The 27,950-nt window shown below is 42.1% G+C and overlaps 1 protein-coding gene across 3 annotated transcripts; it reads right to left on the reverse strand.

The window, feature by feature from the left end:
- Nucleotides 1–20,354: 20,354 nt before the first annotated feature.
- Nucleotides 20,355–27,534, reverse strand: LOC123450067 (protein ETHYLENE-INSENSITIVE 2-like). Of its 3 annotated transcripts, none has more exons than XM_045127471.1 (8): nt 27,308–27,534; nt 26,908–27,183; nt 24,275–24,361; nt 23,998–24,111; nt 23,694–23,906; nt 21,555–21,731; nt 20,821–21,434; nt 20,355–20,746 (listed from the first exon to the last, which is right to left on the reverse strand). In XM_045127471.1, exons 2-8 carry the CDS (start codon nt 27,157–27,159, stop codon nt 20,689–20,691), a joined length of 1,515 nt encoding a protein of 504 aa, XP_044983406.1. In that variant the 5' UTR covers nt 27,160–27,183; nt 27,308–27,534; the 3' UTR covers nt 20,355–20,688. The 3 variants fall into 3 exon arrangements, with proteins under 3 accessions (XP_044983406.1, XP_044983405.1, XP_044983407.1); XM_045127470.1 differs by having other exon boundaries at nt 26,908–27,189; XM_045127472.1 differs by having other exon boundaries at nt 20,355–20,741; nt 26,908–27,189; nt 27,308–27,533.
- Nucleotides 27,535–27,950: the final 416 nt, after the last annotated feature.

Genomic DNA, 27,950 nt, shown 5'->3' on the forward strand with positions numbered 1-27,950 from the left:
ACTGTCGGAGACGTACTCGACGCTCTCCACGCTGCCCTCCTGGCTGCCTTCCTCTTCCTCAGCCGGATTCCCGTTCGAGACGGGAGAAAACCAGTTGGTCCACGCCTGCACGAGATACAGTCGACAACATCAGACGTCAGACAGTGATACAAGAAAAAGCGATAAATCTAAGACAATTGTGTGCACTCGACAAGTTATACTCACCTCATTCGGAGGAGGGTTGTCTGCGCGGAAGGGCTTCACACACCGGGCTCCTCTGGGGTTATCGCAAGCGCCTGTGATGTTGCGGACCCACGACGCCACAAGCTCCCCGGTCATGCACTCGGGGTTAGTCCGAGTGGAGTCCTCAGGCCCCGTGTAGTGCCACATGGCGTGGTGTCGAGCTTGCAAAGGCTGGATACGCCGACCCAGAAAAACCTCCAGCAAATCTATGCCGGTGACTCCCTTGCGGACGACATCTACCAGCGCGTCGACCAGAGGCTGAATCTGGATCTTTTCCATCTTCGTGAGCGCAAGCTGCCTAGGCGGAGCCGGTCGGTCTAAGCTAAAAGGGGGCAGTCCCGTTGCAGCATTCGGACAAGCGACGTCCTGGCAGTAGAACCAAGTCGACTGCCAGTTCCTAACGGATTCAGACAGCTGGAGAGCGGGATAGCTACTTTTGCTTTTCTTTTGGAAGCCTAAGCCTCCGCAGAGCTGGAGGAGGTGAGTTTTGTCGTCCGACTGGCTAAGTCTTTTGATGGTTTGAGATCTAGCAGAGAAGATGTGCTTGAAGAGCCCCCAATGGGGAGGACAACCGATAAAACACTCGCACAGCACGACAAAGGCAGAGAGATGATCTATTGCGTTGGGAGGAAAATGGTGGAGCTGCGCCCCGAAGTGGTTCATTATACCTCTGAAGAAGGGATGAGGAGGCAGAGAGAAGCCTCGGTGCACGTGACTGAGCAGCAAGACGCGCTCCCCCTCCTGGGGCGCCGGCTCCGTCTCGCCCTCCGCCGGCAACCTCCATGTCTTGTGCTCGATCATGCCATGCTCCACCAGCTCCAGCATGTCCTCCTCCGTCACCGTGGAGGGGAGGAAATCCCCCTTGATCCAACCCGCCAGCAGTGCTCGCTGCCGCCGCTGAGCAGGAGCCGCCGCCTTCTTCTTATTCCGCGCCTCGAGCTTGCTCGTCTGCCCCTTCGTCATGGCGGAGGTTGCAGATCCGCGGAGGAGGAAGGGAAGGAAGGAGCTAGGGATGCGCAGGAGGTCACAAGAGAAGCGGGGCAAGTGCGAGATGTCAGGCGAGTGCAACGAAAAACCCTCGCTGTAGAGGTTTAAATAAGGTTCCGACTAGGTCACTAGCAGGTGGCCCCGAAATCGTATCCCCCGACCGGTCGCTGCGATATTAGTGGAGGAGATGAAGGCGCGGAAATCGAGGCGGAAGATACTACTCGATTACGATGTCGTCATCCCCGCCGAGCGCGCGGCAACTGAAATTTGAGGATCCCAGAAAATCCGCCGCTGTCAGTTGACTGGTCACTTCAAAAGATTCTGCGGAAGCACTCGGCCCCTGACGGTTCGATTCACAGATACATCCACTCGGATCACTGGTCAAGAGGATAAAATGGATCGAGGTAAACAGCGCCAAAGTCGTACCCATACCAGTCGGATCCGTACTTCAAGCATCGCTTCGTCGTTCCAACCCCAATCCATTCGGGGACTAATGATGGGGTTATAGTCCTAGGGTAGGGTCATAGACCTGCCCTATAGGTCCTACCCAAGGACTACCCTTCATAAGGGATAAGGCCCTTAGTCAGTTCCGACTGAATTAAGGACTTCACATCATTCAATGGATGACAATTCCTCCATCATCCAGTCGGAGATGAGCATTCGGAGCATATCAAACTTACCGACTGGATTCCGCTCTGTACATCGTAAACCCCCTGGAGGGCAACGGTCATACGTTTCCATGTACCTTTATTAGCATTTAAGACATACGTTACCTGTAACGTAGGCATTTATTCACCACTAATCCACCCCTGTGCACCGAACCGTTGTGAAGGGCAGCGCACTCTATATAAGCCGTCCTTCCCCACTGGTGCAGGGGTTAGCAATTCACTGTAATCCATATTCCACTCGACAACAAGCTCCCAAGAGCACTGAGACGTAGGGCTTTTACCTCCACCGTAGAGGGACCTGAACTCATACAACCTCGCCGTAGCTAAGGCTCTGCCCATCCTTTCGTACCCCACACATCTACTATCAGACTTATACCCACGACACTAGCCTCATTGAGATATTACCACTTTGTAACCTATCACGCCATGTTGTTCTTGTTAGTTAGATTATAAGTTAAGTTATGTTGTCAAATTTCATACGACTACATAAAAAACTTGCCAAGTGTCCACTTGCTTGGAAGGTACTTAATTCCACCACCTCTGAAATAACATATCAACCTTTGACGTACATGGAATAGGTTAGGAACTTAAATCATCCACTAAATGTCTATAAACTAACCCCTAGCCTGGCCAACTTCACCTTATTCAGTGTGACTCCTGCTCTAACTTTATTCGTCATGTCAGTGACCAATCTTAACACCCCAGCGGCTTGCACTGACCATCCTCCAACCTAGACTGGCCATCCTCCAACCTAGACAAGTTCCTTCCTGCACCTCCTGTTCTATCGTTCCCCTGCCTGTCATAACCCCAGAATCATAGTACATGATAAGTGTCTCCTACCCATTCTCACATACACGACTACACAAGATCACAGAGCCATTGGTCCTCTGCATTTGCAATGTTTGCAGGAAAACGGATAAGGACTAAATGCTTCGATTTGTCTTAACTTTATCTGGATCAACAGATCGGAACTAATAGACGATTATTGGAATACACAAGTAACTTGCCACACCTCTTTATGAATACTGATACGTCTCGGACCCTGCAAGAACAGGAATTTAATTGTTTCAAACCCTTCGCTTCTGCTTGGTTTCTGTCGAGACCAACTTGACTCAGAAAAAGGAAGATAATAACACGATTTTATGCTAATTTAGAAGATAAAAACGGCGAGTTGATTTACAGAGTGGATTGGACTTCACACTTTTGTTCAACTGAAGCTATCACAAGAACCTTTTTCTCTCTCAATAAAGCATCAATTCCTCAGATCTTATTTTGTTTTGATCTAACAGAATCAGCGGAGTACTCCAATGCCGCCTGCTTCGGCTACACGAGAGGTATGTATCACACTGACCGTGAGCCTGCCGGGTTCTTCCCGGGGTACTGCAATATGTTCGTCACATGTTTACTGCCGCGGCTGCTTCAGGATGGTAGTGAAGCATCTCCTGCCACATCATTTCCCTGATCATCTCTGAACTGACTAGGTTTAATACTATATAGCTGCTAGGTGAAGTCAGCCCCTCGGTTGCTGTTAGGATCAGTGCAGTATCCTGTTAGGATAAACTCTATCATCAGATCTGGAACACATACTTTGTGAGCTTAGATCCCTCAGCTGGCTAATTGGATCAAAATATCAAATCGACTCTTCTTTGGCTATTTCTTTGAAGAAGGAACTAAAATATCACAAAACACTTGTAATTGTTCTATCTCCCTTATATGAAGTTTTAACCAAAAGTTGATAGCCAATCGGTAATGGAAGATTTGATTTTCATGTTAGTCAGTGCTTATAAATTGTTTATTGATCTTGAACCTTGCAATCAATGCAAGTTGTAATCAAACCTTTTAATCCCAGCTGCAGCAACGACACACACACACACACCGGGGTAGCTGTGTTCACTTAATCATTTCAGACACTAAGTTGGGCACATTAGGCACTCGGGTATCTATATCCTAGATACCTCGAAAGTCTGAATGAAAACAGACACGTAACACTGTCATGCATACAAAATGTTGATCATTCAGAGTGAAACTGTATTAGAAGACAATATGTTGATCATTCGAAGTGAAACTGTATTAGAAGACAATGTGTGTCATTAAAAACCTAAAGTAACATGGTACCCTGAAATTTCATGATTAAGAGTTAAAACGGTGGTTCATGCGAATAGGAATTGGTAACTTACTAGCAAAATGGCCCGTGCGTTGCAACGGCAAAAAAATCATAATCTCTAATGGTAATGTGACTACATTATATTCACATCTCATGGCATGATTGTGAAGAACATATCGCACTCCTTTAGCCAAATGACCATGGTTTTGGGGAGTTAATCTAAAGCTTATATGTGCTTATCAACTTTTTCCCCGTTCCTTTCTCCTTCGCTGGAATCCATTAAGTTCTGAGCCTGAAGGTTACTGTTTTCATTCCATTCAATTACACCTTTGTAGAATCTTTGATAGCAAGAAAAGTTTAGTTTACCATCCAGAATTGTCTATTCAGAAAAAAAGCTCTCAAAATTTGGTCCCTCTTTAATTTTTTTGATCAATACAAAAAATTGTGGTGTGTGCAAAAGAACATATTAATAATCATAATTTGTTTCATCTCGAAACATTTTTTTAAACGATCAAAACATACTTTCATACTCTAAAAACCTTTTTCGATACAAGAACAACACAACTCTATGTCGAGTCAAGGTTTCTGCTCCTCCATTAAAAAAATGTTTATGCTCCTCTTTTTTTGCAAAACTAGGCTTTCACTGATTAACCATGGTTGTTTACAATCCAAATTTTAGAGAGATCGAATTTCAGTCAAGGTTTCTGCTCCTTTCCTATGAACTATAATATTTCATTTATTTCCAAGATTACAGTCACATGAATATATGAATATGCCTTACTAAGTTAGAACGGTTGCCCTCAAAGCGTAAGTGTGTCAGCTCATTGTCAAAAAATCACGGCATGTCAATCTGAGGAGGGTGGAGGGGGTAAAAGGAGTTTAATCACAGGGCACTGAAAACACACATTAGCAGAATGCCCATTTTTTGAAACGCCATAAACATTCGCACATAAATCCAAGGGATGAGCATGGGATTTTTTTATAATGAGTGGTGCTAGCACGCATAGCAATAGGTAGCTTTCAGTTTGTGCATCTAGCAACAACAAATGATTAAAAAAGAGCAAGAGCAACACACACCAAATCACCACCTTCTATCTGCTCAAAAAAATCACCACCTTCTATGCCTATCCACACCCAGCGCCGCTCCGCCTCCATTGTCCGCCTCCTGCAACCTCACGACCAAGCATAGCTTCTCCTCCTTTTCTCCACCCATCCACCTCACCACCAGCGCTGCTCTCCTCTTTTCTATCCGGGGCGCCCACTACCGGCTTGGCGTGCATTGCCCCACCCCAAGTTCTCCTTCCTCCCGACGCATGGCCGTCCTCCACCCCACAACAGTCGCTCGTGCTACGCCGACGATGCACTCCACTCCTGGCGTGCGCGGTCGCGGTGGCTGGCCAGAGCCACTTCCCGGCTACGGAAGGTGGGGCAATGCATCGTCTTGTGTTTGTTGCTGCGGCTCTGGCAGTGGCGACCTGCTCACCAGCGCGCGGGGGCCTGAGGTGGAGTCTGGATGCATGGTGGAGCCCCTGCCGGTGAGTGACTAGTGGCGATGGGGGGTTGCGGTGCCGGTCTGCAGTGGCGGCTCGGTTGCTCGCCAGATCTGGCGCCAGTGATTGGAGACCTCGCGCTTTGGTTGCCGAGATGCAGAGCCGTAGCAGGGACCTTTTCATAAAGATGAAACATTTTTTCCCACTAAGTGGAGGACTACGGGTTGATTTTAAAAAACAGAGGGACGTTTTTGTAAAAAAACCACGACGTACGGCAGAAGCAGTATCTGCTTTATTATTAGGGAGATAACCAGGATAATTCGATACTTTTATGGATCTTCAGTGTAAAGAAATGTAAGGCGCTACAACACAAGTTATCAATACATATTAAAAAGCAAGTTGTGCCAGAGGAGAGAGGAGAGAGCTGAAAGCTTGGAGATTTGCACACTCTGGTTTTGGTTCTCTCTTTCTTTCCCCTTCTGTAAATGTTCCACATGTGAGCCCGGTTTCCCTCCCTTGTGTTCCAGCCCAGGCCTTTTTTCCCGCCAGAAGGCGCTGGCGTTTTCCAGTCATGTTGATGTTTTTTAATGGGTTTGGTGGTGGGTTTTTTTTCTGTTATGGTTGAAGTGCACGTGGTATTACTGATACACACATGAATTGGAAGGACTTCAATTTGTGAAGGGTGATTAGTAATATATATAGTTGAGAATCTATTTGAGCTAATTATAATTATGTTGTTGCTGCAGGAAATAGATGACATTGCTGAAGTGAACATTGTAGAGGATTTGGATAACCGTCCTTCAAAAAAAAGAAAAAAATTCTGAATTAGGTGTTCTGGAGCCAAAACCAATGTCACCATCTTCTCCAAAATCTGAATGTTTTGAATCAATTGTGCCAGAATCACACATTCAGATAGATCGTGATCCATTGGCATCACCTCCATCCCCATCTAGCTCCACATTATCTCTTGTTTTACCAATACATGATGTTAAGGAACCAGATTCAAATAAAGAGATCGAAATTGTTCAAAAATATGATTATCTACCACAAGGTATTTGTTTCATTTATTTTGTGTACTTTTTTATTCAATATATTCTTAAATTATATGTCAGCATCTACTCCAAATTCTGAATGTTTTGAATCAATTGTGTCAGAATCAGACATTCAGATAGATCATGATTTATTGGCATCACCTACATCCCCATCTAGCTCGACATTATCTCCTGTTTTACCATTACATGATGTTAAGGAACCAGATTCAAATAAAGAGATCAAAATTGTTCAAAAATATGATTATCTACCACAAGGTATTTGTTTCATTTATTCTGTGTACCTCTCTATCCAATATATTCTTAAATTATTTGATTTTTTTTGCAGACTATACATTGACCGATTATGATCTATGTGCTCATATAATAATTGAATCATCTTTGAGAAAACAAGAGTTGGTTCAGATAGATGGAAGTACTGTGTTACAAAATCAATTGATGTGCTTGCTTGATGAAAAAGAGTGGGTAAACGATGATGTAAGTATACACTTACACTAGTGGGGACAGGGCCTATAGTCCTGGCCCGTAAGGGGCTTTAGTCCCGGTTCACCAACCGGGACCAAAGAGGCGGGACTAAAGGCCTAACCTTTAGTCCCGGCCCTGTTCCAAGCCGGGACCAAAGGTGCTCCACGTGGGCGCCTCGGAGGGAGTACCTTTAGTCCCGATTCTACTTACGAACCGGGACTAAAGGATCCGTCTGTTTATTTTGTTTGTTTGACCCGAAAAGGTAGATTTTTTTCAAATTTTATTTTTGAATATTTTTTATGTTTTATTCCAATTTTCAAATCTTTGAATTATTTGACAATTTAATCTCTAATCACCCATCCTCACTGCGCTAGCGTGGATCACTCAATTCAAATCGTCTAACTTCCCGGCCGATCACCCATCCTTTCACTGCTTCAGCCCGAGCACGCTTAACTTTCTGGTTCTATCGCCCCTAGTTGCCAAGTGTGCACTTGTTTTTTTGCTGACAATAGTAAGCTATCAATCCTAAACAACCTGGGTCTTGATGCCATGTCACATGATTTAATTTTTTGAATTACAAAAAATTATTAAAATAAACTGAATAAGTAACAATAATATTGAATTTCAATGAAAACAACCTAATATTTTAAATAAAATTATTTTTCTTTTTTTTGGAAAAAACTTCTTTTTGAAATAACTTTTTCCCATTTGGAATTTTGAGCATGTGAGAAAACTTCACCGGGCAAGCCCGGGTGAAATCGAGTACCAATTTTTTCTAGTTTTTTTTTTGATATATTAATTTTTTTTGGACGTTGTATGCAAAAGTTATGGCCGTTTATTTTTTTTCCTTTTTTTGCAAAAACGATCAAAATTCATATCTCAAAATTTCTATACCGACTAGACACTAAAACCTAACAACATCTCAAAATATTTTATTTTTTGAAGATTTTATCATTTTTGTTTATTTTTTGAAGATTTCATCATTTTTGTTTATTTTCTACAAAACTCAAAGTATCAAGGTTTCAGACAAAAACCCATCTGCTACAAAGGCATTTTTTTTAAATTAATTGAACTGTAGATTTTTTTTGTGAATTAAATATGCACCATACTACAACATGTTAAAATCTACAGAAATAACTAACTAAAAATAATAAAAAACAACAATTAAATGACTAAAACAACTATATAAACAAAACAATATTTCTTTAGTTAAAATCCAAATTTAAATTATTCTAAAAATAACCAAATAAATCTTACTGTGACAACACTCTAACACATGAGTGGGAGCAAAAAGAATTAAATTAAAAACTATTTGTAAACTCAAGTTATTCAAAAACTGGGTTTGAAGCAAATTTAAACAAATTCAAATTTAAACCATTCAAATTTGAAAACTAATGGCACAAACAGAAACTAGACAAAATTTTGAATCTAATGCAAAAAGAATCAATCAAAAACATCAAATATCCTAAAAGATATAAGCAATTTAAAACAGAAACTACAAACAAGAATTTAAAAACAGAAAAAAAAATCTGAACACCTTTAGTCCCAGTTCGTGTCACGAACCGGAACTAAAGGTCTACCCTTTAGTCCCGGTTCAAGACACGAACCGGGACTAAAGCCTCCAAACCCTTTAGTCCCGGTTCGAGACACGAACCGGGACTAAAGGTCCCATTTGAACCGGGACTAGTGCCCGACCGACGCCTTTGCCGCTCGAACCGGGACTAATACTAACATTAGTCCCGGTTCGTAGAGGAACCAGGACTAATGTGTTTTTCGAGCTGGGACGAAAGCCCTTATTTCTACTAGTGTTACTCAAACAGAAATAAGTTTCTAATCACTAATATCTATTACTAATGTATTTGTTTGAAAATAATCTTAATTATAGGTGATTGATGCATATATATATGTTGTATAAAGGACCAAATACATGTCCAGAATGACAATAAAGTATATTTTGAGACTTTTGTTATCTCACTATTAAAACGGGATGGTAACCTTGGCATACAACAAAATAGTGCCTTCATTACAGAGATTGTCAAGAAATATATGGAGCATGACATGGTAATATCCGTATCCATAATTTTCATGTTCATGTTTCAATCAATATTTATTTTTATTTTCCTAATTATCTTATTACAGATTGAACTTCCAATAAATACCAACAACACACATTGGTATTTAGCTATTTTAAATTCCAAAAAACGTGAGATTCAAGTACTGGACTCATTGTGTTGGAAGTTTGACCGAGATGATCTCTCTATTACGGTTAGTTACATCATCCGTTTTAATCCTACATGTAAATGACATAAATTCATACATTGTTAATGTCTATCTTTTCTGATCACTAAATCTTTTTCAGCTACGAGGAATACAATTTTATTTGGACCTTATTAAAAGTCAAAACTTGATTAATGAGGATTGGAAAGACGTTGATCTTACTCAATGGAAGATCACGGAACAATTTCAAAAGCCAGTTCAAAAAGACAGTTCTTCATGTGGTTTATTTATGGTCAAATTTATGGAATATTTCACCGGAAGTACACTATCATACGCAATTACACAGGTATATGTATTTTTTCTTAATAGAAAGTATATCGATTTTACATAAAGTATGTTAATTTTTGAAAATATACTAATAAATGTTTATATTGCACAGGAAATGATTACTTTATTTATGTTTAAGTTAGCCAGCATATTATTATGTTGGAAAAGAAACACTGCATCAATCACTACAATTGTTGAAGAAACTAACGATGACACCAATGGAGATCGTGATGATGTTCAAATATTGGAAAGTCTAGATGATATAAAAAACTCAAAACAAAAAATCCCATTATCGGTTGAAATGAAATACAGATCACTTATATCTATTCTTTCTAATATGAGCTTACATAAGTTAACATCTGGACTTTGTAGCTTCATTAAATCCATCAATTACACCGAGATTTTAGAGTAAGTCATTTCAAATTAGTAATACAATTGTACAATATCTTACTTATTTTCTTATTGATTCATTATCTTAATTTTTTCCATTACCAGGAAAGTATGGATCCAAAGTTCAAAGCCATATCCAATAAGCTTGTCTCTTAGAAAACTACAAGGAATGCTAAAGGATGATTTACCTATGGACCGAGATTGCTTTAATTTGGTCATACGAAAGTTTATGTTTGATGACATCCAAACGGCACAAAAAACAAAACAGTTGATAGCAAAACATTATATGGACATGAAATTTTGGGTACGTTCTTAAATTCATTATTTAATTTTTTTCTATATTATTATTTTTTAATCACTTTTCTAACCAATTATTTTTATGTGCTAGATGACTACTGATTTTGGACGGCACCCAGATTTTCGTAAAAAGTTAGATGTCGAACAACTAGCAAATTCTGTTCGTAGTTGGCCTGGTATCAAATATAATGTTTCAAAATGCAAATCGGTAAGAGCACTTTTGTATACTTTGGACCACACATTTTTTATTACATCTAATATATGTATCCTATTTCAGATCCATATTCCAGTACAATCGAACAATGATTTCATTCTATTCACATTGGACATAGATACCAGAACAGTGTATATTTTGGATCCTGCTCCTATTAATCCCATTTACAAATGCAACCCACTCGCAAAATATGTGCACAAAATTTTATGGATTGCAGAACACTTACCAAAAGCATTGTGAAAGGCATGCCCTGGGTCTAGATGGAACGAGAATATTCTTCTATGGCATCAAAAAATCCTAGATGATATTCCAATTTACAACAGGTATTTTTTGAATAGATGAATATTATATAGTGAGAATTTGTTGTTTTGAAAATGAATTTAAATTTAAATTAATAACATATATATAAGGGAACTTTCCGGTTATATTGTTCCCCTGTTCATGTCCACATGGGAAGATGAAAGACCACATTTGCCATTTATAAAGATAAATATCAAGACAATATAGATCATTTAATGTTATATTGTAATTACACATCTAATTTTGATGCCATTCGTTTACAAAAATAATGGTTGTACGGGATGGATATGAACTCAGAAAATTAATTTTGGGCCAACTATTAACATTCAAGGACAATGAATGTGAAGATAACTTGCCTGTCGGTGTACTTGAATTCATCAGTTGTATCAGGAAAATTCAATTTAAATCTGATAAATATAGTACAATTTGAAAGATTTCGTAATAACAAATTCTTTTTTCAAGATTGATTGTTTTGTCATACTAACTTCTATTTGCTCAAACAGGACGTGCATGCTATTTCTGAAGATGATCTCCGCTGGAAGGTGATGGCGACTTGCGCAAGGAGGGGAATTCCTTGCTCACGACTGGCTCTCCTCAATCACACAGACAACCTAAAACATAGATAGAAGCAAACCCCTATGCACAAACAGAGCACCGTGCTTATAATGTTATCTTCTATTGAATAATTGGATTAATAAACTTTTCATAATCTTTTGTTGTAGTTTGTAGAAGAGTAAAGTTTTTACCTGCTTATAATGTGCCCCTTCTCCCGATAGAGTTAACTACATATGAAGGTTCGAGGAAGGGCTCATTGGACAAATTTTTCACCCGGTGCAACGCACGGGCATTTGTACTAGTATATATAAAGAAAGACACGTGATTAGCAGCGGCCGAATCCCATTCTGCCCTCTCTTTCAACTGGATGGGACCCTCTCTTTCAAATGGATGGGACCCGTTCCCTAATTTTCTTCAACCGAAAAGTGCCACCTAGGCTATCATGTTAGTTTATGTAGGATAACTATGTAGGTGTAGCATTGTTCGTCCGTGGTAACGTGTGCACCGTGGCAACCGTGGAAAGCCCGCAGCTCGCAACGGTGCAGACAAGAGTATTTAGCAGTGGTAACGTAGCAACGAGCGCGCAATAAGAGTAGTTAGGAGCCTAGCACCACCTTTTGTAGTTTGCCCGAAACTATGGTTGACAACGCGGCACTCAGCATCACCGTCGAGTCTGGCCAGCTCGCGGCGGCGATCAAGGGCCGCCGATGGGCGGAATCCGTGGTCTACACCGTCGGCCTCGCCACCGCCTGCATGCCCGTCGCCAGGGACGGAGCCAGGATTTCAACATAGGGGGGGGCGAAGAACACATTGAAACACACAAAATACATAACTTCAAAATATTTAAAGTCTTGAATATTGTAGTGTATCAAAGATGTAATAGTATAAGCTTTACAACAACAAAAAACTACATTTCTACTAGTTTGAACGAAGATCTACGCCCCCCAGCCGGTCGATCGAACAAATCAATAATCTCATTAACATTGAACTTTGCAGCTATTTCCTTTCCAATGTATACAACCATGTAATGTCGAAGAAAATCATCACCCATTTTACTTCGGAGACGCGTTTTGATAACCTTCATTGCTGAAAAAGCTCTCTCCGCAGTTGCAGTTGACACCGGGAGAGTGATGATCAATCGCAATAATCTATCAACCATTGGATACACAGAAGCTTTACCTGTTTTATGCAATGCAACGGTCAAATCAGCAAGTGATGACGAAGATTTCAGTTCTGGATGGTTGTGAACATCTAGCTGATAGTGTGGAAGTTGTGACTCCAGATGGGCCTGCTCTTGACTAGAAAAATCCGCTGGATAAAATTTTTCCACAAGCCTGCAAATCTTTGACATGTCAAATGACTCATGCCTTGGATCCAATGATGCGCAAAGTGTCATCAGCTCTGTAGTCTGAACACTAAAACGGTCATTTAGCTCCACCAATTGTTGATCGATCGCCACATTAAATACATCAGCTTTGTAGTGGTGAAGAACAGTGATGTTATTATGTTTATTCCGAGACTTAGTAACATCAACATACCTGCAAATTACAAATACAATATATGTGTTAGTAAAGCATGTGTGATTAATATATTATTCTATTATACAAATAGAGGAAAGGGGCGTACTTGCGACTCATATCGGGGATCTCAACTTCGTGCTTCGTACAAAAGTTCTTAACCTCCTCTATGAGAGGTTCCCATCCTTCTTCTCTTAGATCAGCAAGGAGCACCTTAGTGTTCGATAGTGTATCTAATGCATTCAAAATGTCCAAAGATTTCTTCTGGAGTGTTTGGCATAAGACATCTGTGATTTTCATAATCCTCTCCATGAGGTGCAAAATGAAAACAAAATCAAAAGAAACAATTATCCTTAGGGCACCTCCAGCATCTCCACGGGAATATTTTGTGACCGAACGATCATTCGCTATACTTCGCAGGACTGTAACTGTAGCACCAAACATCTTCCTTAAGCTCTGAATTGACTTGAAGTGTGAACTCCATCTAGTATCTGCTGGTCTCTGTAAAGAGCCTATCTGGTTTGCCCCTTTTCCCGTATCAAGCTCCCCGAGTTCAATTTCACGTGCAATCTCGGCGGCTTGGTTTGCTAGTAACTCATCATTGCGTTTAGGTGAAGCACTAACAACATTTATGACAAAATTGGCATGTTGAAAAAAATTATGCACTTCATGTACCTCTCGAGAAGCTGCAACAAGGGCCAATGGAAGTTGATGCGCCATACAATGAATGTAGTATGCATAAGGGGACTCCTTCAGAATTAAAGCCTTCAACCCGTTCCACTCCCCTCGCATATTGCTCGCCCCGTCATAGGCTTGACCTCTGATATCTTCCACATTTAAATTGTTATCTGCTAGGATAGCGCAAATTGTCTCCTTGAGAGTCAATGCAAGAGTGTCATTCACATGAATGACATCAACGAAACGCTCCTGTATAAACCCTTCAGTGTCAGGAAACCGGAGGACCAATGCCATTTGCTCTTTTTTGGATTCATCGCGAGCTTCGTCAACCATTATACAAAATTTGCTATCACCTATTTCTTCTCTAATTGTTCTTTGCACCTTCCGAGAAAGTATACTAAGAATTTCCTGTTGAACAAAATGGGATGTGTACTTTGCATTTCCAGGAGCATTTTCCAAGACAACATCTTTCACCTCCTTGTTATAAGAAGCCAAAAGTTTTACCAGTTCAAGGAAATTACCCCGGTTAATGGATCCTGGAGATTCATCATGGCCTCTAAAAGCACAAGCCTGGAATGTTAACCACCTGCATCATATCATATAATTGTTTTGTTAGGATACTACAACATATAGAATATTTTAAATATTCTAACAAAAGATGGAAAAAATATTGCTTACCGGATAGAGTCAATTGTAACTTTGAGCCTTAGTCTTGCATCTAAAATCGTTTTTGCGGATGCTTTCACAAAAACCTTATCGATATGAGTCATGTTGTTTTTAAAATTTTCATAACAACGAACCAAGAAGTTATGGGCTGAACCAGCATTACCCACATGAGTTAAAAAAAGCACACTCTTTTCCGTTATTCACCTTCTTCCACCTATCAAAGCCCAATACAGTAAATGTTTCTGAGCCGCACTTTCCAATTGGCTTTCTTGAGAAGAGGAAACAATGAAAGCAATATGCACGCTTTGTGTAAGGTGAAAACTCGAGCCATTCAAAATCCTTAAACCAACTGTACTGGAAACGCCGACGATGTTTTGGTGGATCATCATTATATGGATACTCTCTCATGTATGGCATGTAGCGACCTTCAGAAATATAGAATTGTCGTGCTTCATTTTGCTTCTCAAGAGGAAGTTTCCAAATCTGTTTGCGCTTTCCAGGGTCTCGCTCAAACGGTGTGCTTCCGATTCTTTGTTGTTCTAGAACTTCCACAGATGCCTCAATATTTTGCTCAGGGGGTGGCATATCAACTGAACTGAGATTGGTGGCATGATGACCAATGGGTTGATCTATGGCATCTACCATCATGGTTGCATTTGCATTTTCAACTGTAAAGTTTGTAGTAATTGGCTTGAAAAAATTACTTATGAGTGGTGTCTTCCTCTTCCTCATGACCTATGGAGTTCTCACATTAGTAAAAAATAAATACGTAAATATGTATCAATGTATGAACATGTAGTGTAGACAGTAGCCATCACAAATTCACAATGACACTAAAGAAAAGCCATCCCAAGCAGCCAAGCTGAAGCTCCTGCCCAAGTCCCAACGAGTCAACAGCCTACAGCCATCCAACTATCCAAGAGACCAACTGACCAAGACTGAGATCAACGACAGCAGCATTACATTTACCTCTGGGTTGTGGCTGTGCAGCGTTATCCGGCGACGGGCGGACCGGCGGAGCACGGCGGTCGGCGGTCGGCGGCCGGCGGCGCGACGGCGGAGGACGGCGGCCGGCGGTGCGACGACGGAGCACGGCGGCCGGCGGCGCGACGACGCCTCAATGGAACCCTAGGGCTAGCGGCAGTGCCCCAACGCGATCACAGAGAAAAGCTACATACAAATTCCTGGAGCGATACATGCAGCCTGGCTTCCTTCCCTTGCGTTTTGGGCTTGAGAGTAATTAAGCCCATATATAATATTTTAGCCACATGATTAAGCCCATAATGTTAATACTAGTCCCCTCTACAGTTAGTTGGGGGGCCGAACCATGGGGGGGTCTGGCCCCGCTCGCCCCCCCATTCCCTCCGCCACTGCCCGTCGCCTCGGCCATGTACAAGGCGCCAGCCGGCATCTTCGGCGGCCACAAGTGCACCTACTACGTGTCCGTCGTCTCCGCCGATGCCGTCGGCCTGGCCGAGGCATGTATGTATGTAGTCCTTAGACATGCATGTATCTTCTGCACCTTTAATTCTAGAGGATAGACAGCTTGCTTTGCTTCGTACGTACTATATATGGGGCAATTTGTTGTCCTCTGAAAATTTCTTCTTTAATATTTTCAGTAACTTTTCAAATCCAGTGTCAGATAAACCATTCTCTCCCTTCCATTGCAGTAATTCCAGCGTGGTACCCAGCTTCTTCTTATCATCTTCACAATTTGGGTACAACAATTTCTTGTGATCCTCTAACATGCGCTTCAACTTCTCATTTTCACTTGTATAGTTTCTCTTTGCATCAGCAATGGCCCGACCAAGATAATCAGTGGGCTCATTTGGTGCCTCTTCTTCAGCTTCATCCCCCATTGTAGTACTATCGTATTCAAGGAACACATGAGAGATGTCATCATCCACTTCTTCTTCATTCTCTTCCATTAGAACCCCTCTTTCTATGTGGTTGGTCCAACAGTTATAGCTGGACATGGAACCGGACGTAAAAAGGTGGACGTGAATGACTCTTGACTTAGAATAAGTGATATCATTCTTACACACACCACATGGACAACACATAAAACCATCCCACTGGTTTGCCTCAGCCGTACGCAGAAAACTCTGCATGCCATTAATGAAATGGGGAGAGCGTCGGTCATCGTACATCCATTGTCGGCTCATCTTCATTACAAAAAGACCAAAATGATCAAATTAATACAATTTCATACACACTTATTCTCATAAAACAACATTCAAGAGTATCTAGCTAAAGCATTTAACTACAACAACAAATGCGATCAGGATCGCAACTAAGGTAACAATTGATCCAACAGCATGGTGATAGCAAGACTCTTTATTAATGAAATATTTTGTAATCTTTCTAATCTTCATGCGCATTGCATCCATCTTGATCTTGTGATCATCGACGACATCAGCAACATACAACTCCAATTTTATTTTCAATTCTTTCAATTTTTCTTCCACACACTCGTTTTCTTTTTCAAGTAAATTTAACTTCTCGGCAAAAGGGTCTGTTGCAATTTCCGGTTCACATGCCTCCTAGATAAAAATATTTATGTCAACTTGATGGGCATGATTATCGTAAACGTGAAATGCAATAAATAGTTATAAAAGAGAATATACCACATCCGAATCATAAACCGGACGAGGACCGATGGGGACGGATATCAAGACCATGGCACTATGTATAACAAAGAATCATACAAGTAAGAAAATTATCCAAATCATACAAATACATTTTTTTTATAAAAAAAATAAGAACAAGAGGCTCAACAAGGTGGTGCCGGCGACGAGATGGTGCGGGCGATCGACGATGGTTAGGACGGGGACGGAAAGGCACTAAGTAAACCACACCTACACATATGCAAACTAAGAAGTTAATTTGAGCTCAAATTGCATATAAATCAAATAAACTCCCACAAAATTACTCCCAAACTAAAACCTACAAATCACTATACTTATAGAGCATTGCACGAGCTAATCTAGCAATGAGAGATGAAAGGACAAAGTTGCTAACTTTTGTGAACACTTGGAGTGATGGAGTGCCTGAAGTCTTGACAAATCTTGGCAAAAAAATGGAGGATGACCTCGAACTAAGGGGAGGAACAGAGAGGGGAATGGAGAAAACAGAGAAATGGGCTCGGTCTGGACGAAGGGTTTATATAGGGACATCTTTAGTCCTGGTTGATTATACAAACCGGGACTAGTTAAATGTGCTAGTGGGCCCCCAACCTGACGAGAGCCTGCAACCACCCCTTTAGTACCGGTTTGTATCACAAACCGGGACAAGAGGTGGCAAATGAACCGGGACTAATGATGCCCCCACGAAACCGGGACTAATGGTCACATTAGTCCCGGGGTGTAAACAAGTAGGGACTAAAGGTGCGGGCGAAAGGTCGGTTTTCTACTAGTGCATGTCAGATTCACTGGAATGTTTGTAGGTTCACCTGCTATCTTGACAATCGAGGACATGAATTATGACATTTATCCGACATAACTTGTCTAAAACAACTACGAAAAAAATGATGTCCCCATAGAAGTGCACCACATCCATCATGAAACCTTGTTCTTTATAGAAGACTTTATGCATTTTGGTCATGTGGTTTTTTATAAAAATATCCATAGATCTTCATTTTTGATGAAAAATTGTTTATTCATGATGAAAGTGATTCGTCGCGGAAAATCGTTTTTCTTTGTAGTGCTATCGGGTACCATCAGCGACAAGTGACCCCGGGACGGTGACGACAAAGGTGCATGAGTGTAAAATCCTGTTGTGGGGGTCTACAAAATGCTTATTCAAAATATGGAGTAGAAAATTACTTTGGTCTGTCCGATTGCCTAGGGCTTAATTCGTGACTTTGCTTTGAGAAGCCTTTAAAATGACCCAACGTGCATGGTGAATGTAAATTTTGTGTTTGACTCACATGATTTTAATTTCTTTGAATTTTGCACATTTTAGTAGCCACCCTGGTTTTTATGAAGATGTCTTGAAGGCTATTTCTTTTATTGACGGCCTACGTAGAGAAGCCATTTCTTTTTCACTTATATATCCCTAGGCCGGGCGCAACGGGACGTCCGATATGACGCATTATGCGGCAACTAGCTGCGGCTTTGAACAGAGCACTTATTCGCCGGCAGTCTGGGCCGCGCCGTACAGTTCTCGCTGTTTCTTCGTGGCTTCACACACAACAGCTTTATTTTTTCTTTTTCTTTTCTTCTTTCCTTTTTCCTTTTTATGTTTTTCCCTATTTTTCTATTTGAAAATTTCAAATATTTTTCCAAAGGTTAAAAATATATTTATCATCTCAAATTTTTATTCATAATTTAAAAAATGGTCATGCTTGAAAAATTCTTCAGGAAATTCAAATACAATTCTAGGTCTCAAACTTTATTCAAAATATTTAAGAAAAATTCTAGACTTTCAATTTTTTACTTAATTTAAAAAAAAAGTGTTTCAGAAAACTTATAGAATTTTCGAAATCAAATGTTGAAAAATTCAAAAACTGTTCAAATTTTCACCAGGAGTTTTCAAAATATGAACATTTTTGTGATAAAGAGAAATTTTTTGAGAAATCCAATTTGTGAACAATTCTTGAAAATTAAAATATTTTTTAACGCCACAATATTTGTTTGAAAAATAGGAACATGTTTTTCAAAAACAAAAATATTTTCAAAAATGATGAACATTTTTGTATTTATGGAAAATTTTAAAAATCGACAGTTCTTATTAATTTAGAACATTTTTAACAGCAAGAACATTTCTTGAAATTTAAGAACAATTTCCGAGCATGAACTTAGTTGAAAAATTGAACTAAATTTTGATATAAAGTACATTTTTTGGAAATACTGAATATTTTCTGAAAATATCGAACATTGTTTTAAAATCCCAAACATTTTATTAAGTTATGAGCGCAACTCGGAAAATCCATTTCTGAGCCCAGACTCATCTACACCCCTCCTGAGTGGAAACAAATTCAAAAAAAATACTAAAAACATTCAATACATTCCATTTTTTTTGGGTGATAGAAAATTTCATGGGTGTGGTTCGTTCCAAATTTTGTACAATTTAAACATCTGAGAATCTCTCGGCAAAATAGACAAATTCGGAATCTCTAAAAAGTTTAATGTACATGCACCGTTTTAAACCGTTTTATGTTTTTTGCTGATGTTCAAATGATACAAAAATTAAAACGGACCTCACGCATCAAATTATCTATCATCCAAAAAACATTAGAATTTTATTTAATTTGTCTAGTATTTGTTTTGATTTTTTATTAAACGGTGCAGATGAGTCTGGGCACCAAAACGCCGCACTCGCGCAACCCTCCCCTCTCATGGCCATGAATAGCATTTTTCGAGCGCAACTCTCCCCTCTCATGGCTCTAGACCTCGTCGCATTAAGACACCTTGTTAGATGGGCCAGGCCCAGCGCACGAGGGCGAATGTTCACTTCGACTGCTCTACTGCTGGTGCGCACACTTTTTTTAATTAAGTTGGTTTTTCTTTTTAAATTATTTTTCGAAATTTAACAAATAAACATATTAAAACCATTTTAGTAAAAAATTCTCATCTGGATCTAGAAATGTGCTTAATCAGCTTAAAATGTGCTTAACCAGTTTACAAAAACTGACTGTGCATTTTAAATAAATTGACCATGAAATTTGAAAACATGTTCATATAAGGACCCGTTCGGTAATCCACTGGCTGCTAGGATCTGTGAAGCGGCTGTTTGCTCGCTCCAAGATTTTGCACTACAGCTCTGTCCCCTTCCGGAGCAGAGACGTGGAGCGGAGTGACACCGAACGGGCCCTAAATCAACAAAATGTTCACACATCAAAAAAACTTGTTGACAACCTTTTTTATAGACAATTCACTACATAGGGTTCACGGAAATTTAAAAAATACATATAAAAATAATATCTTTACCATATTAGTTTTGCAATAGCACTTAAAAAATGTTCAAAGATGCATTCAAAAAAGTGTTGAACGTCTTTATTTGAGAATAATTCTATGTGTTCGTGTTGTGTCCTTTGGCTGTATAGCTTTATATTTAAAGCAGGGTGAAAGCCTATTATAAGAGGTAGAATATTGAGAGTTTCTTCCAAAAAAAAAAGAATATTGAGAGTTTGAACAGAAAATACTCCTCAAAACCTGGGGACCGATAAACCTGATGTGAGAAAAACATAGCAACTCAGGAAAAAGTAAATAAATAAAAATTAGAACAAACTTCACCACTGGCGTACTCATATAAAAATTTCGCCAAAGAAAAATCCCATCTGAAATCTTGGTGGAAAAAACAGAAATTTACATGATAGAAGATTGAATAGTAATACAGTGTTGATTTTAACTTTGTCACCAACAATACTATGAAGGTAATTTCTTCGCAAAAAGTATATTTCGGTCTGTGCAAACATCCGCTTCTACTTCAACATTTCTCTCAGCTGCCCTCTTCATTTGGATATTTCCTGCTAGCTGACTTTGTTTTACTACGGTGGCAGTAAAGATCTTTGGTGTTGAATTGAATCTCTAAAGTGAAACCTAACAGCTGATTTTGACTCCTCGAGGATGGCAGACGTCAAGGGTCTCAGGACCTGCGCTGGTTTCAAAACTTTCAGTGTTCTTTAAAGCCAATGCATGCATCTCCTGGAACAACATCAATAGCTAGAATACCTTTGAATTTCTTCAGGTGCTCCTCTTTGAGAGTGCACACACAGCTCCTGAGTTTCGGCTTCCCTACCTGATGACTTCAGTGGGGTAGCAGCCAGGAAGAGTGCGAAAGCAATAGATGCACAAGACATTAGAATAAGTACAGCATGGGGAATTAGCACAGGGGTTTCTGTGTTCCCTTTCACGCTGTTCGTCCAGGCGCTGTCGCCGAACAGAATTTCCGCCGCGAAGATGATATTTATAAACAACGTAAGACAAAATGAAAGGAAGGCTAATATTTCAACACGTAGAGATACCGTGTAGTTGCCCATTATCCACCTTGATGAGGCGATGCGGAAAATAGGGATAATAGACGAAGGCAGGGTAAACGCCTGGATTACTGGACACAGAATGATTAACTGATATACCCCTTCAGAGCCTGCTACCTTTGCAGAATAGATAGCAGGAATCATGGAAAGAAGCTTAAGTAGCACATGATGAGCAAACAGAGATATGTTCACGCCAAAGAAATGCTCCGTGACTACATGGCTAGCGATAACAGATGTCAATGCAATGATGTGGCTTGAAAAGAGAAGAACAGCTAGCAACACAAGTGGTGCCATGGAACTCGTAAATATCTGCAGAAAACAAGAATCCAAATAAACTAGGGATTTTTAAAAACAAGCCATTAAGACATCCAAAGTCATGTTTGTGATTTGAAGAGTTTGATTGATAGTATGGAGACAGGACTCACAAACCTCGTTCATTAGCTCGACAGCATCGTGAAAGGTATGGATCACATTGTGACTAGATTCTGCTGCTGCTGAGCTCAACAAAATATAGTTCACAAGAAAAACCCCAGTAAAAGTAAATAGTATTGAAAAAAGGTGGTCATGAAACAAGCCACCCACGGTATGAACATGAGATTTCTGAACCTGCATATATGACATCCAAGTTAACATGAAAGGGTAACTCAAATAAGCAAGAATAAATAGTAAAGTGACATCAGTATCTCATCATGGTGTGCAAAGCCATGTCGAAAAAAAATCATGGTGTGCAAAGTGTAAAGACAGCGCTCCTGCCAGTTCATCGAGAGAGAAAAGGTATACATCACCGAGTACAACGTGAAAAGTACAGTGCAATTATCTGATGTGTTTCAAAGTATCTCCGAACCACCATAACCAGAAGTTCAATGGTTTTTTCGATCTTGTAATAGGTGTATTAACTACTCCATCTGTACCTAAATAATTGTAGTTAGAAAAAACTGGTCTAGTTTTTCCCAACTACAATTATTTAGGTATAGAGGAAGTACATCATAAACAGCAAACAGTATACAATGCTAGTTCGGCTCTGCCTCGGGTGGCAAAGGCTGTGGGCACAGCGACCGGCCTTGCGTCGGGCAGCGGCGTTGACTGCGTCCGTCAGCGGCTACTGGATTTGCGGCGACAGGCCATCTGGCCCCGGATCGGCTGCGACGGCATCGAGGACCTGGTGGACGGGTTGGCGACATGCGTGGTCTGGCCGGTGCGGCCTACTCATTGCGCGGCGGTTCAGATCGGCGGCGAACCGTGCACACGATGCTTGATAGAGGTTCGTCGAACGCATCCGGATGAAAACCTCGTTCTCGGCTTGTTGCTAAGACCAGCGATGGTGGCACTCTTTTGTGTCTTTACCTTCTTGAAGGCATCGCCATGAAGAAGCTCTAGACCTTTATCCGCTACCTCTGTGGGAAACCCTAGATCAGTAGATCAGATGACGGCGGCACTCTGGTGCCTCATGGGAGAGGGCCATTCTTGGAGGTGTATAGGGGCTCGAGACACCAGTGGACGGCTTCATCTTACACATTGATGGCGGCGGATCTCGACGACGTGGCACAGTGGAGTCTCAGCGTTCGATGCACGAAGATGGACTCACGTAGGAGGAGGACAATGTCTGGCGTCATGGTGGCATCGATGGCAGAAAGGCCTGACAAGGTCGGTGCGTCAGGTTTTTCTATGGAGATGGATTGGTGGAAGACGGCGACGATGTCACATGAGTGTGCCTCGGACTGCTTTTTACCCCAAACCCAATATGTGGCTTAGGCCCTGTTTGAAACCACAATAGATTATAATAATCTAGATTATGAAGGTAGATTATATAATCTGGTTTACAAAAATAATCTAGGTGGATATGTTTGGACGCCAGATTATATAAACTGCAATCCAGGTTTTACATTGCATAATGATCTGTCCGCCCTTTGTTTTTTTTTAAGAAAGAGGAGGGCGGCGGTGGCAAGAATATAAGTATCTCCAACTTTACAAGGGTAATGGGTATTAGTTATCCATAATCTGATTTTAGCTGGGGGTAGAGTATATTGTGAGTTTTTAATAATCTGTCCATCTAGTTTTTATAATCTACATCATAATCTATTCTGTTTGGATACAAAATAGATTATAAAAACTGGATTATATAATCTGAGTGATTCCAAACAGAGCCTTAGTTGGAGCCTCCGACTTTAGATGTTAGGCTTTATTGCGATGTCTGTTTGGTATTAGGCTCGGACTATCGACACCCCTTCATCAAGTGAATAGGAGTAGCGACAATTGTTGTTATGATGATGGCTTCAGACTACCAGATATACTACTTTGTAAGATTTTTATGAATAATCAATAAAATGTCTACATGCATCGCGCAGATGCAGAGGACAGGGTAATCCTCCTTTTCTAAAAATAAAATAAAAATAAAAATGAGTACATGCAATACCATTTGCAGAAAGACAAGTTACAACAGCTAGCCTAACATGGCATGAGCAAGACACAGGAAAATAGATCAGTTTGGCACAACTTATGCACCTCCAAATATAAACCCCAAATACATGGACAACTTTAACTAGGTATGAGCAAGACACAGGAAAATACCTGAACAATGGACGAATGAACATAAAAGTTGTGTGACATTATATTTGCACCCATAAGTGCCATCAGTGAGTAAGCGCTTTCACCACTGAACTTAGGGAACATCACATTCACATGAAGAGGAATTTCTGGTTGACTAACTAATAAACCAAGCACAAAACAAAGAATCGTAAAGCCAGCTATGCATGCATTTAACGTTCCAGCCATCCTCTTGTCCTAGAATGAACAAAAATAATAAATCATAAGCACACCGCGTCTTAGAGGAATTAGAACAAGTCACCCTTTTAAGAATTAGTAATAAACTTACCCTAGGGGAGAAAATATATGGCAGCACATTAATTACAAGACATGCAAAAATGATGGCTGTGATAAAATCATCCTGATCAAACACGAGGTTGTATCCAACTGCTATGCCTAAAATCTGAAATAGCCAAAATATTAAAAGTTCATGATTAATTAGCAATCCTCACATCCTCAAAATATAGTTAACAAAGGCAATACACATAATAGAGCATAATAAATATGTTACAATTAATAGAACATTGACAAAAACAGTTCTGTTTGAAGTATGTGCACATACGTACCATGGTTAGTTCTGATGTAAACAAAGACATCCCAGCTTGGAGACCGAGGCCAACACATATGAACTGGCTGTACTCCTGGTGGGAAATCTTGAAATTCATGTGAAAATATTACAATTAAGACCAGATAGTACATGTAACTGAGAAAATACACATAATCCAAGGGACCATCTTGCAGAATACTACAGTCCCCCCCCCCCCCCCCCCCCCACACACACACACACAAAAAAAAAACATTTCTTATCAGGTTGGAATATTTGAGAAGGATGGCTTTTTGGCTATTTGGCTCATGTACACCCACATAAACAGTGAATTGCAAACCAACATGTGGTTGAATGATTAGAAAGATAGTGGTACCCTCTATTCACCAGAGTTCAAGTACCAAACTTGACATTGGTGTTTGCATTTTCCTGGATTTATTTCATGTCTTCCGGTGATGTGCCTTCTCTTGGAGCAGGCGTTTCCCTCGACTACAAAGGCGTATGTGACGACTTGGTCAATCTCACGATGATGTGTTGGCTTGGTCTCTCGAAGGTGCTCGTATGGATAGGGTGTGCGTGCGTGCGTTTATAGGGACGCAATTAGAACAGATGAGCCCAGCTCATATTGGATCGGCCCCCGCTCGTCACCTGACGCGGCGGCACGGCCGCAGAAACTCCTTCGGATCGGCACCAGAGGCTCGGCTCTAGAGTCAAGCGCTCATCTTGGCGATACGCACCAATCTGGAGACACGCACGCGCCGCCACCGGACCCCCTCTCCCCCCCCTCCCGCTTCGCCGCTGCCGGAGGGGACGTTGGCGAAGCCGTGCGCGCCCCGAGGATGGCGGCGGCGGGGCCCCTCGCGTCAGCCCTCGGGCTCTGACGGCGGCGCCCCGCGTCGGCGGTTGCGGGATCTGGTGTGATCTCGCCAATCGGCGGCGGCGGAGGGCGGATCCGGGGCTCCATGGCCAGATCTGGCGGGGCACTTGGCCCTGGTGGTAGGGAGCGGCAGCCGGACGCGGCTGGGCACGAGTAGTGTTCAGGGCGCGCGGTGCAGTGGCCTTAGCTGGGGGTCGTGATGGTGCGTGGCGGCCATGCTCAGCGGTCGGTGGCGGTGGATATCCAGCGTAGCTCCGGGAGAAATCCTTGCTCCGGTCCTCATCGGAGCCGCGACGGCGACGCCCGCCGGTGCCGCTATCTTTCTTGGAAGTGTCGTTGTGGAGGTGTGTCGTTCCCTTCGTCGGCCGCTGCCTGCACCGCCACCTGCGCCCCCAGGTCCTGATCTGTGGGCCTCTCTCCTGCGGATTCTTCGCGGTGCCGGCGTGGTTGCCGGGGCCCTTCCTGCGGGTGAAGCCGGTGGAGGAGATTCGGATTGGGGGAAACCCCTTGGTTGGCCCAGGCCGGCCGCGCCGCCGACGACGCTCAAGGGCGCCGTTATTCTTTTTGGAGACGTCGGTATACATCTGCTCCTCTGCTCCCCTTCCTTGCCTCTCGGGTGAAAACCCTAACTCCGGTGAGCGGCGGCGGCGTCCTTGACGTCGTGACCTTCCTGAAGGCTTCGCTTTGAGGGCTGAGTGGTGGTGGTCACTATGTGGGTCCTGAACGGTTGCTGGTCCAGATCGGACGATGGTGGTACTACGGTGCCGTTTCTCTCTTGGGAGCATCGTTTGTGGAGCAGCGCTGGCAGACTGAGGCAGAAGGTGGAGCGGCTTCGTCTTGCACGGAATTTTGGTGGAGCTGTCAAGTCATGCCTGGCCGACAGGTGCTACGCACGACAGATCTCTCAGAGTCTTCGCATCTGGACGGATGAGCGCAGGGCGGTGACGCCGTGGTGGCGTCGACGGATGATTGGACTGGCTTTCCTGAAGATGGGTCAATGGTTCGAGGATGGTGGCGGTTGGTAAAACGTGTGCGTGAGGTGTGCGTTTTTGGTGTGTTGCACCGGCTGTTGTTCCCAATACGTTATGTGGATGGATTGGAAACAACACCGGTCTTAGATATGTGGAGTGAGAGCACTCCACATTATCGAGTTTGTAGGTGTGAATGGTGGCTTTGGATGAATTGATGTATATTCTTGTTAGACCTTTGTAGAATAATTAATAAGATGGCTGCATGCATCGATTGATGCAGAGGCCGGGGGTTTAACCTCCTTCTCTAAAAAAATAGAACAGAAGAACATTTTTTTGCCAGAAAATTTAGATTATTTATTTATTAACAGATTAAAAAAATGCTCGCCCGGGAGCATAAGAGCTGGGGCTTAGAACTGAATTTCTGTTTCCATGGAGAAATTAAATTCATGGTGGTCTGGATAAAAAAGAAACATAACATGTGCTGTTTTTCATGAGAGCATCACAAATAGAGTATTATTTATCCACAGATATTTGAACGCGGTTAGAACATGCAAACATATTTGCTTTTGCTGCCAAAAAATCAGAGTATTTTAGTATTAGTATATTTTTTTAAGGAAAAATACGGTGCACAGATGAGCACCCAGGAACATATGAGCTCGGGCTCAGAACTGAGAAATTCAGTATATTGGAGAAGATTCCTTGTCGGAAACAGTGACCTAGAAGTAGAGGATATTACTCCAAGAAAGAGGATACCTGGGGAACAAGAGCAGCAGGCCAGGAATTATTAGAGAAGAATTGGGTATGTACCTCTGCAAGATTCTTGCCGGTGACCATGCCGATGCAGGTGCAGAGATACTGGTTGAGGACCGCGGAGAAGTTGAAGAAGAGCACCAGCAGCACGAGGTCGTACCCGAAGCGAGCCCCGGCATCAACCGCCGCCACCCACTTGCCGAGATCGATGTACCCCACGGAGATGAGCAGCGCCGTCCCGAGGGTACGTGACACATGGTGCCGCCCATCTCCGCCAGCGAGGGACTCGACGCCCTGCACAGCCTCCATCGATCGCCGCAGCTGCACCTGCACCTGCACCTGCATGGTTTGGTTCGGAGCAACCATTCCCGGACAAGAAATCAGAATCAAGGAGAAGGCAAGACGGAAACGACACGTACGCCAGAACGAACAAGGCGAGCAAGTCAGTGGCCGTCACCGGAGACACCAGCAGAGCCAGTCGACCAAGTTCACCGGAGACACCTCAGTCTTCACTCTAGGTCACTGATGGAGGAGCTTCTTCAAGCAGCAGGTGGGGGAGGAGGCGTACGTGGTCTGCTGATGCTGATGCTGAGAGGATTCCCGGGTGATGGCGTGGGTGGGAATCTGAGACGAGGGCGGTGATCGGCGAGGGCAAAGAGGAGAAAAATCAAGGAAGGGGATAAGGCTGGACACTAAGCGGCGAGGGTATTTCCGGCACTTGGTGCCTGAATGGAATGGGACCAAAATTTTGTCTTCAACAACTAGTGCTGGTACAGTTTTTGCCGCTAGCTAGAAACCTGCAAGCCATCTGGGAAACCAACAAGTCACCTCGGAAACGGCTATTTCGTAGGGAGGTGCGTGACAAGTTTATGCTTACGCTAGGGTCTATGGTGAATGCGACACACATTGCATGCTGCCCACGAAAAACCTCCACACTCCATTTGGTAACCTTCGGGAATCATTGAAGTTCCGGGAGGGATTAGGTGTGAGAAATATATTTACTCTCGTTTCTCTGTTAGATATACTCCCGCCGTTCCTAAATATAAAGTATGTTATTTTTTTTATAAAGTCAAACCTTGTCTATGTTTGATCAATTTTGT

Source organism: Hordeum vulgare, chromosome 4H (assembly GCF_904849725.1).
Source record: "Hordeum vulgare subsp. vulgare chromosome 4H, MorexV3_pseudomolecules_assembly, whole genome shotgun sequence".
Classification (NCBI taxonomy): Eukaryota; Viridiplantae; Streptophyta; class Magnoliopsida; order Poales; family Poaceae; genus Hordeum; species Hordeum vulgare.